The sequence below is a fragment of the Leptodactylus fuscus genome, chromosome 9 (assembly GCF_031893055.1).
Source record: "Leptodactylus fuscus isolate aLepFus1 chromosome 9, aLepFus1.hap2, whole genome shotgun sequence".
Classification (NCBI taxonomy): Eukaryota; Metazoa; Chordata; class Amphibia; order Anura; family Leptodactylidae; genus Leptodactylus; species Leptodactylus fuscus.
Genome location: NC_134273.1, coordinates 40268351 through 40285075, shown reverse-complemented (window position 1 = coordinate 40285075; position 16725 = coordinate 40268351). Strand labels below are relative to the sequence as shown.

The 16725-nt window shown below is 40.6% G+C and overlaps 1 protein-coding gene across 2 annotated transcripts in view; it reads right to left on the bottom strand.

Annotated features, from left to right (window-relative positions):
- The window catches only part of CACNA1I (calcium voltage-gated channel subunit alpha1 I), a 269848-nt gene that overhangs the window by 22688 nt on the left and 230435 nt on the right, over window positions 1-16725 (bottom strand). For both annotated transcript variants that reach the window (XM_075286787.1, XM_075286788.1), the window contains 2 exons: window positions 15155-15475; window positions 11122-11268 (listed from right to left, as the gene is read on the bottom strand). In XM_075286787.1, the coding sequence (XP_075142888.1) occupies window positions 11122-11268; window positions 15155-15475 (468 nt within the window). The remainder of the gene's footprint in view (window positions 1-11121; window positions 11269-15154; window positions 15476-16725) is intronic.

Sequence of the window (16725 nt, the reverse complement as noted above, 5' to 3'; positions counted from 1 at the left end):
TATTAGTTGACAATCTATTCTTAGAATAGGTCATCAATCAACACCCAGTACCCCTGCAGAGACAATGTTTGAAGCAACAGTGTCCCTTCCTGAGCACTCCTTCTGCTTCAAAGATCAAATGACATTGCTTTCATTGGACACGTGGCCTGTTAACAGCTCCATTTTAGGGCCCAGATATTGTAGCGCCACAGATATTAAATTGATGTCCATCATTAATTATTAAGCCGAGAAAACCCCTTTAACTCCTAATAGTAACGTTAAAATTGCCTTTTGAAAATAAAAAAACGCCTGAAATTGTCACTTTTGTTATTGCAAGTTTTGAATTGTATCTGAATTTTAATGTTTATGGTAGAATAAATAACGTTCTAATTTTATTTTAGGTTGTTATAGATGTGGTGATACCAATTTTGTGGGGGGGTTTTCATTAAGAAAATGGGAAAAAGGTTTATTTTTACTTTTTTTTATGTAAAAAGCATTGGCCACAGCATAAGGGATTAGATGGCAAGCATGCTTTCTGATTGATAATGTGGAGTGATATCATGAAGAAAAGTCCTGGTACTCTCTCCCCTGAGTTTATCTACAATGACAGAGGCAGGTTAATAAAATCGATATCGATCCTTCGCGCCATGTACTCTGTCATGTTCTCCTGCATATTGGTTAAAGTGAAGCTGCAAGTATATGCAACTTTGCTTTAACCAGTGATATAACAAAATATAGGTGGGATAAAGACATAATCTTGGTTTTATTTGAAAGCCAGGATTTGGGGCTCCAGATAAACAGCTGTTTAAAGTGACTACTATCTCTATTCCGGATAAATTGTGATATACTGTACTTTACTCAAACACCAAGCAGGATACGTTCAAAACCAATTTTATTTATTTATTTATTAAAGAGGACCTTTCACTTCCTGGGGCACATGTGGTTTTATATACTGCTAGAAAGCGCACCATCGGCTTTCCCGTTCTGTGCTCCGGGTGAAGAGCTATTGGTGCCGGTACCGTAGGTCTTCACTGTCAGAAGGGCATTTCTGACAGTCAGTCAGGAACACCCTTCCTCACAGTAGTGCCTATAGCGCTGTACTGTGAGAGCGGGGAGGAACGCCTCCTCCACTCCTCCTGAAAGTACTCATCCATAGACAAGTACTGGGGGGGCATTCCTTACTACTCAGCTTCATGGCTGGGTGGTAAGGAACGCTTCCCCTTTCACATTACAGCACAATAGACATTACTGTGAAGAAGGGCACCCTTCTGGGGCCACATGGGTCTCAGTGGTTAGCGCTGCAGCCTTGCAGCGCTAGAGTCCTTGGTTCGAAACCTGCCAAGGGCAAAAACCATCTGCAAGGAGTTTGTATGTTCTCCCCGTGTTTGCATGAATTTCCATCCCATATTCCAAAGTCATACTCATAGGGAAAAAATGTACATTGTGAGCTCTATGTGGGGCTCACAATCCACATGAAAAAAAAAAAAAAAAAAGGCGGGCCCCTTTCTGTCAGTGAAGAGCTACAGTACCAGCACTGATAGCTCTTCACCTGGGGCACAAAACGGGAAAGCCAATAGTGCGCTGAATTCAGCGTACTGTCGGCTTTCTAGCGGTATATTACACTACATGTGCCGCATGAGGTGAAAGTTCCTCTTTAAATCCAAATAGTGATATATATATATATATATATATATATATATATATATATATATATATACAGTATATATATATATATATATATATATATAATTTTTTCTAACCTGCTTTTATTTTCTGATTTTAGATGCCACAAGGGAGGGAATAGATAAGCTGTGACATCATCTATTGTCGGTAGTGAATGCAATGATGGGTGTTATGTGCTGTAGAGGTGTGAGGTTTTTATTGTAATGCTTAGGCTGGGTTCACACAGGAGTTTTTTGGACCGGATTTTGAGGTGGAGGCTAGCCACGACTGGATACTGGTGCAGTACATACAATGCGCTGGCATCCAGTCGCCGCATTCAACTCCAAATTAAGCCCAAATGAAAGGTCCTAGTTGGGAGGGAGTGTCGCAAGGCGGGCGTCCACGGCTGAATCAGAACAAAGGACATGTTGTTGTTTTTTTTTCCACGAGAGGAAATGATTTCAATGGGATGTGGGTATTTTTTAGCCAGATTCTGACATGGTAGCATGGAATTTTTAAAAAAATATATTACAAATAATTTAAAAATTGGATTACAAAAAATTATTTTTTGATGACACATTCCCTTCAAAACTGGTAGACCGGGAAATAGCTTTTCTTAGCCAGGAAGGCGATTGCCCTACGATGGATGTCTCCCAGAACCCCCTCCCTCCCCATATGGTGTAAGCTGGTGAACTCCATTGTACCGTATAATAAAGTGGTATATAAAGGCAAGGGCTGCCCTCAAAAATTTTGTAAGGTTTGGAGCCCATGGTGCGACTCTCCCTTGACCCTGTATACTGACCATTCTTTTCGCTGTGCCCTGAATGCACTTGTTCCTTAGATGTTCAAGGGGTGACTCTGGTCTATGCTTATACTGCATTTGGAGTAATGTGTATGTTCCTGTGCATGTTTTTCTGTTGTCTCTCTTGTTTTCTACTCTCGTCCTCTGCAGGTTGGATGGAGATTGATACCTCTCTCGACTTTCTGGATTTGGACTTTCTACTGGATGATTTTTGCAAGCCTTCAATTACTAATATGGACTTTGCAGCATGGTTTTTGGCTCTTGTTCTGTTTGACAAGATTTGTTGGTCCAAGGTTGCTTTGGATTGTGTACCCTTTGCCATCTCTTATGTCTTGTTTTTTTCTTGTATTGTAATTTGTTATATACTTTCTCAATAAAACGAGTTTAAAAAAACCCAAAACTGTCAGACTGAAGTATACAATAGAAAACTTTACATCTGTCCCTTGCGTTGCCTATATACAATTTAGGGTTTGGCACTGGTGATACATAGGGAAGGTCCAGGGGCAGTCTGAGAGCTGGACTTAATCTGCATATTATCAGTTTTAGGCTAAGACCCCACATTGGGGGAAACACAGTTTTTTTTGTTGCTGCTTTTTGAGCCAAAGCCAAGAATGGCTACAAGAGGAATGGGAGATATTCTGTATATATATATATATATATATATATATATATATATATATATATATATAGTACTTCTACTTTCTGCTCTATCCAATCTTGGCTTTGGATCAAAAAACTGCAACAAAATCTGCAACAAAAAAAGCTGTGTTTCTGCAGTGTGGGGCTTTAGCCTTAAAGTTGCCAAATACTACAGTGTGGCTGCTGGCAGAAAACCCCTGGTAACTAAGTGTATATTGAGGCCTGAACTAAAAAAAAATCACAAAAGTCATAAATAGATTGCAAGAAATCTACAAAGTGTGACCCAGGCCTCACCCAGCTTTCCTTCTCTGCCGAGAGCTGATTGTTTATTCTCACTGATTATTGTTCATGCGATTTGGCTGTTTTATGAAAGAGACCTAGAAACGCGATGTTTTCTGTAATCTTATAAAGGATATTGTAGTTCACTCTAACTATAGCATGTTGCTTTTCTGTAATACAGATCAGGTCTGAGGTTGCCATGGTTTACAAACATTTTTGCAGATTTTTTTACTCTGGCTAAGTGCACAGATGGATCTTTTCAATATCCGTGTTTTAGTAGGAATGAATATAATCTGCTGTTCTATGAAAACTAGAAGAAAAAAAATCAGACATTGCTATAAAGTGCACCAATTTGAAGACAGATGGACTTTACACAGGGACGTCCACTAGATGTCGAAAAACCAGTTCAGTCATCTGCTTACTGTTTGCACCAAAAAGTTGAATTGGCCATCAGGGCAGCCTATTGTGAAGAATATACTGTCTCTATATCTGTATACCAGACCTCCATAAAGCAGAATTAAGTCGAACTTCTACAATTAGTTAAACTGTCGCAGTCTGATATCTTATCACAGAAGACACGACAAACCAAAGAAATTAACTGCAAATATTTTTAAAGTGACATTTCATTGTTTTGTGTTGTCTTGAGTGATAATATATCACATTGCAGCAGGTTAACATATTGCGGAAGTTCAGGATAACTCAGCTACATCTATACACCACCTCAATCAAGTCTAACTCTTTGTATCATTTAATAGGCCCTGTTGAACTGATCCTGGCACAGTAAGCAGTAACTACTATTAGTTTTGGTACCTCATATGCTATTTGGGTTCTGTACTGTCCGGAGGGCAGGAGCAAGCACAGGGTGTGATTCTAGACTCTAACAGTCTCTACCTACCTTTGCTTGGAGTTCTGAATCATGACCCCTTTCCTGCTCCTGCCTGATACCAGCCTTCTAACAGTACAGAGCATAAGTAGCATATCAGGCACCAAAACTATTAGTACTTATTGCTTAGGAATGGTGGGGGCTAGAGAAAAATTTCCAACTGCACTGGTATCAATGGAACAGCACTTATTAAAAATATTAGAGATGGGCAAACCTTGAAGGTTCATTTCATGTTTGCGTTCGGCAGATCGGGCACCTGATTTGTTTTGGGTTGAACAAGTTTGGAATGAGCCACGCCTTAAATTGTCTTCAAACATGATGAAGATACTCATAGGGCTCCTAGGCACCCTATCCAATTTATAAGGGCTCGTTCACACGGGGGGCGGTGGGGCGGATTTTGGCACCGAGAGTGACGCGGAGAGCCAAAACCCGCCTGCCACGACCGTCGCGGTCGTGGATTCCCCCTCCGGTGTCTGGTCAAATGAATGGGCTGACTCTGGAGGTTGCTGCCACCAGGTGGAAGCCACAGCTCGAGTCCGCCTGAAGAAAGGGCAGCTCGCTTATTTTTCTGCTAGCAGCAACATACGGCTAGCGGAAAAAGAAGCCTGGCGGCCTCCATAGACCACCATTGTATTGAGGCAGATTTTGAGGCAAAATCCGCTGTCAAAATCCGACTCCTTGCCCCCGTGTGAACTAGCCCTAACTCTCTATGGCAAACACAGCCAAAGTTATGTCAAAGTGAAAAATGACATTATTATACTGTGGGGTCTCTTCAGACCCAACAGTATCATAGGTGGAGCTCCAGGGGATGTGTAAAAAATAAAAAACAATCAAACTCACCTTCGGTTACCTCTTTGGGCCTCTTTGCTGCATCCAATGCTCTCCTGGTGAGGTCTGGGGTCCGCCGGTGTAGATGTATAAAACACACTGGCACAGATGTGAACCTAGCTTTATACTTACCTTCCTTCACCTATCCTGGGCTACCTCCCTGTTCCAGCACTTCCTCGGGGTCCACTTCTGGCCTCTTATTTGACATCAGGGAACTGCTGAGGCCTGTAATTCGATCGCAACAGTCACATGGGGTCTTGAATCTCCACAGTCACATGGGGTGTGCCACCATCATGACACTTGCATTAAATCTTTATAACCTTGCTGCACCCCATGTGACTGCTGAGACCCAATCACAGGCCTCAGAGGTCCCCCAGGGCCTATGACATCACTTTGGAGGTCAGAATAGGAGTGCTAGAAGTGGTGTGGGAACTTGGGGAGAAAGGGGAGTTGAAGGAAGGTGTATGTGGGATCTGGGGTCTGAAGAGATCCATGGAGTATAATAATAGCCTTCTGAAATGAAATAGACGGACAATCCTTGCAAATATTTGCAAATCGCATCTACCCATAAGCAACACTGGATTAACAACCATAAGAGGTCTTAAAAGTGAGTGGCGTGGGTCATTGTGTTTTTACAACCCTGTCATAAATGTATTATCATGCAGTTTACACAATGGTCAAAAAGAACCAGATCTGCAATTTCTGAACCCAGATTTACAGTTTATAGAAGAACTGTGACGTAAGTTAGGAAAAGTAGAGCGCATTTCTCTTCTGTCAGCTACTTTGCTCAGACTCCATTATATACTGCAGTGGAGTCTTTTGACACAGATCAATGATCCCTGGGTGAATATCTGTCTCCATTTACTTGTCAAAAACTGAGCAGCCTAAATGACACTTGTTTACAGAAAACCGAACCAAAAAAAAAATGCACGCTTCAGTCGCCTGTAGTGTGTAAAATGGCTTATTTAGATGCATGGGAATTTAGTAAACCTTTAGATTGTATTGTGCATTGGTGGAGATTGTAAGCTCTGTGGAGCAAAGATATCCATTTTCTTTGTATATATAGATATGCTTAGTATATGCCTGTAGGAAGGCTTCATCTAGACAACTGAGGGTTTATTTCTCATGTGGATTTCTCTTAGTGATCTCTTTTCTTTGTGTGTGTGTGGATGGTCCTTCAAAGGGGTTATGCCAAAAAGCATATATATCCTCTATTCTGAGAACAGGTCAGTTTTCAATTGAATGGAAGGGCTAGAGAGAACGGAGTGTTGTACTTTAGAAATCTCTAGTGCTCCGGATTGGTGGTGTCTCAGCAGTCAGACCTCCAGTGATCAGCTATTTACTCTCTATCCTATGGGTATTGGATAAGTATACTTCAGGGCAGAAGTATATAGCAAATCCTTGCATTCAGCATGAAGCATTTATTCTGAACACCCCCCCCCCCTTCTTATAACTCTGTTCCCCTGTTACTCCATCTAGAATGTAAGGAATGAATTAGTCACTGGGTGTTACCATCCTCTTTGGCCAAGAGGTGCGTCCATATACATGCCAGGACTGGTTGGATAGTGTCAGAGACTGTGAGGACACGCTCTCTAACTGGTAACACCCAGTTGTCTATGTGGTTATAAATATCTAGGAGGAATAACAGAAAAACAGGACAATGCACAGATCTAAGAAAAGATATTCCTGAACGGTTATTTCAAGGGAATCCAATTATGTACTAAATCGGTTTTGTTAGAAAGGGATGACAGATCCACTTTAGATAATATCAGGGAATTACATATGGAAGTGTTGTACCTGGCACAGTAAATGTGGGCCAGTATTGTTATAGCAAATGACGCTGGGTTCACACCAGCGTTCGGCACTCCATTCTCAGGTTTCCGTCATGCCGAGTCCGGCCATGAGCGCCGGTGAGTGTTTTATGTTCAACACAGCGAAACCGTTTTTTTAAACCGGACACAGAGTACTGCCCCCTTTGAAGTCTATTGTCCCCATGTGATAAGAAGAACAAATACCCAGGCCTAAATGGAGCATTTTCAATTCTACAATTACATAAGAGCAAGCTTCATTTCAATAAATATTCTCAAAACTGCTTCTCTTAAACAAGGTTTTACTGTTGCTGTGTTTTCAGCATATATGAGGGTGGTAAATGCAGCCTATAAATGGAGATGAGAAGACTGTGCAGGGCTCCAGTGAAATATATGTAAATGATCCATGAGCTGATAAGAGACATGATTTCGACAGAAAATGTGAAAATCTGGGCAGAGTAATAAAGAAAATAGCATCATTAAGTCACTTGCCATAAAAATGTCAATTCAGGTAAGTATGGGTTTGACCTTGCTCTGTATGTCTCGGTATAAAAAACCCAGTATTCCAGCATGCACTTTCTATAAGCAGATATATCCGTTTTTACTGAGTAGTTTTTTTTTGCTCAGTATTTCTGATTCTTCTAATTTTGATGCACAGAAATATCTAGAATGCTACTTTGCTGGCACAAATCCGTAAAGAGTTGTGCAAAGACTGACATTATCTTACCTATACAAATTGCAGTGGAACATATTATCCCTAATTGGCTTCTAAAATGCATGTAAAACATTCGATTCACTAACACTACAGCCCATAGCAAGATAGGAAATAAAAATATCTCTGCCTGAAATGATAGATATTTCAGGGCTGTGGTGCAGGGATTTTATTAAGTATATTTAATTTGCTGAGTGTAATGCCAGATATTTGCTGGCACCAGCATCCTGTCCACCCTGACTGGAGCACCTACTAGGTCACCAGATTCTCTGTGTCCTGGCACCTTGTTCCTCCTCAATGTCCTCTAGTATGCTAGTTCTCCTAGGATGGTATCCATAGGTTGCATGCGCCAGTTCTCTGCACTATGCATCAGTTTTTCATCTCTGCTGAACTTTTGCTATGATCAGTGTGTTCAGCCCCTTGTCCAGCACCTGAGCAATAACATTCTAGGACATTACATTCAGCTTAGGTGTGCCCATTGTGTAACCTGTCCTGGCCACTTTACTTTAATACTGCCCCTTTCCCATCTGCTGTTGCTGTTCTGCTTGATACTCGTTCCTGACCCTTAGCTTATTCCTGGCCACTGAACCCTTGCTGTCTGCCCTGACCACTTGCTTGTTACTGACTCCTATGCTATAGTCACCTACCCTATCTGCCTAGATCACACACCATTTTCTTGCTTGACCCCATTTTAATCTCATTGCCTAGTGACCCAGCTGCTACCAAAGCATTAGGACTATCTCAGAATACACAGTCTCCCAGCAGCAAAGTCCATACTCCTGTAGAGGGTTTAAAAAGGGAAAATCAAGGACCCTTAGAGGTGGCCAAAATCAAGCAGTGTATTCACATTCCATTGACCCTGATACTCTGTAGTGTACAGATGGTGTGTTCAGAGTGGAAGAAGATCTAGTGCAAAGGTGACAGTGTGTCCCTAGTCCTCTCTGGTATTTTTTAACTTTATGCAGTGCTAGATTGCTCTGCTATATATAAATGTCTCTGCTGATGAAACTGCTGAGGTGTGCAAATTATTTTCCAAAACTTGCTTTGGATTACAACTTTTTGGTGGCAGACGCAAAGTAGTTATATCAGGGCTAGATCAAATATGGGTGAGTAATGCCAGGTAAAAGATTGATAGAGACTTGTAGGTAAAATGGTGGAAAGGGCTAGGCACTAAGATTGGTGTGGCCAAAAGCTGCTGGGCTATAGTCCCTTTACATCCTCAACAATCCTGCTCTGTTTTACATAAATCCAACATAAAGTACAACTCCGTCGATTCCTATGAGCATAACTGATTCACGCCATTGTATGTCCAATCTACAAAAAGATATAAATGAAAGAAGACGTTTAAACTATTCTTATTGGGAACTGCCATTCCGGGGAACAGTGGAAAGTGATATTTGGAAAATGCAGATAACCAAGCAAATGTATGTCAGGTGATAGCATTTGTATGTATGACATAAAGATGGCAGATTGTCAGACGTATGTCGCACAGAGGGCACATTTATCTGTATAAAGCCTCTCTCTACTGGATCCACTTCTGGTTTAGGCTTTAAAAACAAATTTCAAAAACTTTTCCAAACTGTGACTGGTCTTGTGTTTTTTTTCTTTTTGTAGTAGACAATGTCCCATGGGATTTTTTGCCTTCCTCTGAATCAACACTGTAGGGGATTGTAGGGTTATAGGTTTAACTTGATGGACTGATGTCATCATCCAACCTCATGTACTATGTAACTATTATGTTCAGTTATTACTGGTCTGTTTTTTTTTTTTTTTTTTATATGTGTAACTTGTGTATTTCTATCCATCTAACCCTTCTATCGCACTCATTGATCTTTATGAATACATTTGGATGATATCATACAATATTTCTTATGCCCTCATTATTTGTAGGTTTATACTATGCTACAGTATATAGTGTGGAAGTGTTTATCTTCGTAACATATCTTCATGAAAGGGGTTAACTATGAATGTTATATAGGAGGACCCCTCTTGAGACCTCCTTCTATTTGACGGGGCAGAGAGCCTCTTAGGGTCCATTCACACGGAGTAACGTGCTGCGTGATGTGGCACGTATACGGCATGTGAGACTTTGCGTGACGTAAAAGCTCCCATTGATTTCAATGGGAGCCTGGATCGTATACGCGGCGTTATTTTGCTGCCGTGATTTTGTGGCACGTTACTCCGTGTGAATGGACCCTTAGAAAGCATAACCCTTGCTCTGGCTGACCCAGCCTGTCCATATGTTACATGGTTGGTCATCTATTTAACGGACATACAGTGCGGAACGTAGTGCAATCTAATATAAAGAAATTAGCAACAATGTAAATATCTTGAATCCCTAACTTATACTAATAAGGAGTTACATTTACTATTCCCCTGGTCTTCATTGCCTGCCAGCTTTTTATCAGCCAACCCCTAAAAGCGAAGATGATCCATAATATTCTGGAATTACTATCCTGTGCCTGATGTAAGGACTACACTCCCCAGCATACAAATGACTAGGTCAGGCTCTGTGCATGCAATCCGTTTGATCTGCATGCAGGAGGCCCCATTCATTTCTATGGGCCCATGAATATGACCACAATGTGACAGCCATGTGTCTTTGCTGTATTCAAGGACTATAAGTAATGAAACATTTTTGGCCACATTTGCGGAACAGACCAGTGTCGGGAATCATTTTAGTCTTTGCGGATCTGTGATTACAGATGACATGCAGACTTGTTTGTTGTGGATTGCGGATCAATATTTGCTACAGTAAAAACCACTATGGTCATGTACAAGAGGTCTAACCCCTTGTTCACATCTGCATTGGCATTCCGTCCAGGGAACTCCGCATGGGGACCCCCCAAACAGAATACCAAACACAATTGCAAGCGATGTGCAGTAAAAGCACACAGATCCCCATAGACTATAATGGGGTCCGTGTGCTTGCTGTCAGATCTCTACATGGATCATACGGACATGAAAGTACTTCACAATCTACTTTCCACGCCGCATGATTTGTGCGGGCAGCGCGCAGTAAGCACACGGACCCCATTATAGTCTATGAGATCCGTGTGCTTTTACTGCACATCGCTTGTAATTGCGTTTGGTATTCCATTTGGGGGGTTCCCATGTGGACTCCCCTGAACGGAATACCAACGCAGATGTGAACGAGGGGTAAGTCATAGACAGGATTATAGACAGGATTATAGATTTTCACCCTGAAGTCTACAGAAATGTGACTGCAGTTCTGGGTTATAGCACATACTGTAATTCTGGATCAGGACATGATAAGCAAAGCAATGTATCTGCAAACACACATAATGTACAATGGTATTGAATATAGTGACGTAGGTGAATATATACTTACAATTTTTCACTGCATATGATGTTGTAATGTTTTATTTATACATGAATATATATATATATATATATATATATATATATATATATATATATATATATATATATGCAACTTAATAAACTACATATTGGTGGTGTGTAGGCTGCGTTGTGTTCAGTAACATAGCATATTATAGAGATTTACCTCCTGTTTATCGTGGTTGCACTTTTCGCACACTGCTGGTGAGGAGTAGTGATGGAAAACGGAGCCGGAGAGGTTATCAATAATCATCAATTCTCCTTCAAAGGAATCCTTGATTATCAAAGAAACGCTGTCCAGCCACAAGTTCTCCTACAAATGGTGAAGATCAAAGGTGGTGATATTTCTAATATAATACACATGTAAAGAAAGACATCAAAGACTGTAAAGAGGTTACTTTAGTTTAAGTGTCTCTATACAATCCTCATCCACACAACGCAGAAAAGTCTTGTACTAGGAACATGTCAATTATTTCTGCAGGTTCAACCACAATTTTGGGTATAGCAGCTGGTTTTTGATGTGGGTGAATACACCACGGGATGTCCATTAGCAAGAGCCTGTAGCGGACTTGTTCCATAACTTTTTAAACATGGTCATGAGATTGATAGGTTAACCTGCTGAGTCACACACCAGCCAGAAGTTCCTGGTTTCTATGTTATTCTATCAGAGTGTTACATCCAGATTCTCAAAGACACATAAAAGTGACTTCCAGCTGGTGAGAAATTCAACATGTTAGTCTGCCGATCGTGTGAACTGTCATGGTTACCGATTGTTGCCCTCCAATGATGGAGGGTGGCGATCAGGAAAAGATGGTGGCACCCATGGAGCCTGCACACTGTAGATGCTGTGGTTAAACCCAACTGCGGTATCTACAGTGTGCAGCAACTGCAGCTGTTATTGGCAAGTGCTGACTGTAATATACAGCAAACATCCATCATGTATGCAGAGCCCAGCTCCTGAGCCTTCTGCATAAATCCCTTTATGCCAAATCTCATACATGTACATGATCTTGAGTGAAGAGGTTAAGACAGATCGCCCAAATTGATGTTTTACTTAAAAGAAGAATCAAAAAATAAAAAGATTAGGCTGCAGAAGAGAAATAACAGGGCAGATTTGCTAAGAAAAATTTAACAAGGTGTCTATCATCAGTTTGCAGAAAATCAACTTGTCACCACATATAGATAGGTTATGTTCACCTGATACAAATGGTGTTTTCCCCTTGTGAACTGGTGCCTCCATTGACAATATATTATATGTTTTTTTTGTTTTTTGTCAATATGCAAATGAGCTTTTGGGAGCAACAAGGGAGTTCCCATTGCTCCACAGAGGTAAGCTTCTCATTGCTCTGTGCTACCCTCTACACCTACCTCATTCTTTTGATTGACAGGGCCAGGTAGTGTTTACCCAATCTCTCCTTTCCCTGTTCTGTCACACTTGATGCTGCTCATATTCTCACTGCATGCTCAGTACATGTGACATTGACCTGGTTGAGAATATAAGTAGCTGTGAGTGTGACAAAACTCAGGGCCAGGCAGGATTTAGTATACACTGCCTGGCCTTGTCAATCAAAAAAAGGAGGGAGGGGCAGAGGCACAGATCAGGGGGTGCTTACCAAATTTGCATATTGACGAAACTATATTGGCAACAGAGGCAGCGATTCACAAGGGGAAGGCAATGTTTGACTCAGGTGACCCTAATTTATCAATCTACAGGGCTGGATTAATATGCTGGGTACTGGTGACAATGATAATGAACAGGTACCAAATAACATAGGTGTAGTAGAAACCAAGAGTAGCACTGAGGCCACAGCCACGAATTAGCATTGGCATCAGTTTGCCTTATCTTTTACTGTTTCCTGCAAATTAGGCTACAATAACAGTGTAGACCTATAGACATCAAGTACCAGTATGGTAATGAGACTTGCCATTAAAAGCTTTTTCATTAATTATTGATGGGGCTTTTAGGAAGATTGGTTACTTCTAGCATTCTTTCAACATACAACTCAATTCACCATTGACTTATATTTGAATATACAAGTCAGATAGTAGGATGTGTGTTTATTGTATTGTCTATTTGTGGTTAAACCTCCTGACGTCAGATGTACCAGAAGAAGACAGTGATTCACAGCACTTCACTGTCCTCCTCATGAGCACCAGCTCTCAGGTATTATGGTGGACGGCTGCTCTGGATCTTCTCTGGTCTACTGAAAAAAAAATCCAATGAAGGAAGACTAGCTTTGCTATGCCGGCCTTAAACCATACCCCCCAGTACTAAACAACTTTTATAAATGAATAGTGCATGGGAATACAAGAAACTTTGTAATATAATATAATTAAGGATATCTATTTCCTTCACCACATATTAAGCTGTTCTTATGCTCCTTATCTTTAATATGGCTTCTAGTTTACATTCGATTCTGTCTTTTTATTCAGCCTCACACATAGAGCTCTATGGAGAAGAGAGGAATGGAGTAGAATTCTCCTGCCAGCTAGTTAATTGATGTATTGCCTCATTCTGTGCACTGGTAGTCACTTATCTACAATCTAGCAGAAGAGTTCAGAATGTCAGAATGTAGAAGCAGACATTATTTGAGTGTCTTTTCTATTGCCTTCCACTCTTCATAGACTAATATGTAGAAAGTACGTATCTCCTAAAAGCCTGCGCTATTCATTTATAAAAAGACGTTTATAATTGAAGATATGCTTTAATCATCTACTCCAGTAGGACTGGCTAGAGACCTCTGGTGTCACTCATGCCAGTTTTCTGGAGTGAGTAATAGTACATTTGTCAGGCCAAGGCATCCACATCCACTTCTATAAAAAAAAAAAAAAAAAAAGAAGTGGTAAGTGGAGCACAGAACCATGTGGCATATTTTGGTGCAAAAAATGGCTGTGCATCAAAGATACACCACATTTACAACCATAAATGCCAAAAAACTGGTATAAATTCCATCCAACTGTGTTCCTGGCTAGTAAGCTGCCTCTTTAGGCATGTGGGGAATCACTTCCCTGCTAACCATACAGGAACAGACCTAAATCCCACTGTTACAGAGGATTAAATAATTATACAAAATCATAAAAAGAATTAAAGGAAAAAATAAATTACTAATTTTTTTGAAGGATCCATCTAATAATAGGAGAAGCACTTATATTATTGTGCAGGAACAACACTAATAGAACCAGGGGTTCTCCAAAACTGGAGTTCCCTAATGGAGTGATCTTGCAACCCCTAGGGTGCCATCACTGTCGCAGGCTCAGCATATTCGTGGTTGCAATGCGATTCCATTCACTAGGGGATCATCCACAGACAGGATACCAGAGTGGGTTGCTGCTCGTGTGTAGTGGATGTGTGAATGAGGCCTATGACTATATGATTTTGTAATAGCCATCACACAACTGTTTTTAGAACACATGCATTTCAATTGGTCTATTTTCATGTACGTTTTTTTTTACGGTCCAGATCATGAGAAAAATAGAATCTCTTCTAATGTCTTTGTTTGTTTTCACAGACCTCTCAATCGACTGAAATCGGTAAAAACATGTCCCAGATGGGCCGTAAAAAAATGGCCGGTTTCCTCTGTGTTTTATAGCCATTATTCTCCACAGCTTTGTGAATATCGCTTAATAACAGTTTAATAACACGATCACAATTTTTGAGTGCAGAACTTTTTCTGTCGCTACAGCTCCTTATGTCTATGTAGAATGGTCTCCAGCTAAAAAAAATATGTTTGTATCTATATTTCTTATATTTAGAACATATGTAAAACACATGAATACTAAGTAATGATGTTCATGTGGCAGTTTTGCAGAAATTTCAATGACTAAATATTTGTTCCAGCATCTGTTTCTGGAACATTTGCATGGGTGTCTTAAAAAAAATATACAGATGCATAGAAAGTGACTGAAATTTTGTCAGCAAATATGCAGTTTGCGAATATACCCTTAGGACACATATGCTTTTTGCATATGGGCTCAGATGTAGACTTTCCATATCTAATTGAAAAAAAAAATGGAGAAATCTGCTCAGATTATACTTGGCGCAGATATGCAAATTGACAGTTTATCCTTGAATGGGATTTTTAATATGCCATTTTACATGCACTGTGTCGTCTCCAATGTACATTTTTTATACTGATAATCTGCACCCAATCCACACCACATAAGCGCCGACTGGTAATATTTCACGGTTCACCGTTTACCTGAGCTGGAGAAAAGCACCTCAAGTTACGATGTCCCTCTGTAGCTGGTCTTCCTCCCCGTCCTCCATTATCAAGAGCAGAAACAGGTGATGTTTGAGAACAAAGGCCATGAGCTAACTCCATTTCAATCTCAGCGTCCAGCTCTGCGTCCTCCTGGGCTTCTTTATTGCTGTCATCCAGGTGCTTCATTAATACTGCAACCACCACATTTATTAGAACAAACTGAGCTGTGAGCACAAAGCTTACAAAGTACAGAGGAGAGATGAATTGTAGGTTGCTCAAGCAGCTGCGGTCATCATTGGTACAGTCACGTAGAGTATCCTGTTTGCAGATCAGAAGGAATATATGAGATTCCTAGTGATTCATTCTGACAAATATATCAATCATTCATTGCTGACAACAGTGTACGATATTTTACTGCCGGGTTTATAACTATTTACATACAGTCATAACTTTTTTACTCATTTGATATTATGTGTCTTTAATCAGTAAAGAAAGAAAAGAATGGAATCCGATCTATGTGCAGAAAGTAGCTGCAAAGTATCTCTTCTTCTGGATCTACCAAGTATCTCTTGCTCTGAATCTACCAAGTGTCTCTTGCTCTGGATCTACAAAGTGTCACTTGCTCTGGATCTACCAATTTTCTCTTGCTCTGGATCTATCAAGTATGTCTTGCTCTGGATCTACCAAGTATCTCTTGCTCTGAATCTAACAAGTATCTCTTGCTCTGGATCTATCAAGTATCTCTTGCTCTGGATCTACCAAGTATCTCTTGCTCTAGATCTACCAAGTATCTCTTGCTCTGGATCTACCAAGTATCTCTTGCTTTGGATCTACCAAGTATCTCTTGCTCTGAATCTACCAAGTGTCTCTTGCTCTGGATCTACAAAGTGTCTCTTGCTCTGGATTTACCAAGTATCTCTTGCTCTGGATCTATCGAGTATGTCTTGCTCTGGATCTACCAAGTATCTCTTACTCTGAATCTAACAAGTATCTCTTGCTCTGGATCTACCAAGTATCTCTTACTCTGGATATACCAAGTATCTCCTGCTCTGGATCTACCAAGTATCTCTTGCTCTGAATCTACCAAGTGTCTCTTGCTCTGGATCTACAAAGTGTCTCTTGCTCTGGATTTACCAAGTATCTCTTGCTCTGGATCTATCGAGTATGTCTTGCTCTGGATCTACCAAGTATCTCTTACTCTGAATCTAACAAGTATCTCTTACTCTGGATATACCAAGTATCTCTTGCTCAGGATCTAACAAGTATCTCTTGCTCTGGATATACCAAGTATCTCTTGCTCTGGATCTATCAAGTATCTCTTGCTCTGTATTTACCAAGTATCTCTTGCTCAGGCTTTTCAATGTAGACTGTGCAACACTTCACATCAAAAGGTACATTCACTTGATGGAAAATGAAGAAGAATTGAAGCAGATTTCCATCTTATGTTCCTCTTCCCTTTCCACCCCTCCGCCCCTGTGGCAGCTTTCACCCGCCGATCAGGCTCAGATGAATGGGGCTAATCAGCAGAGAGGTCGCACCGTGGATGCTGCGGATGAATCAGGAATATA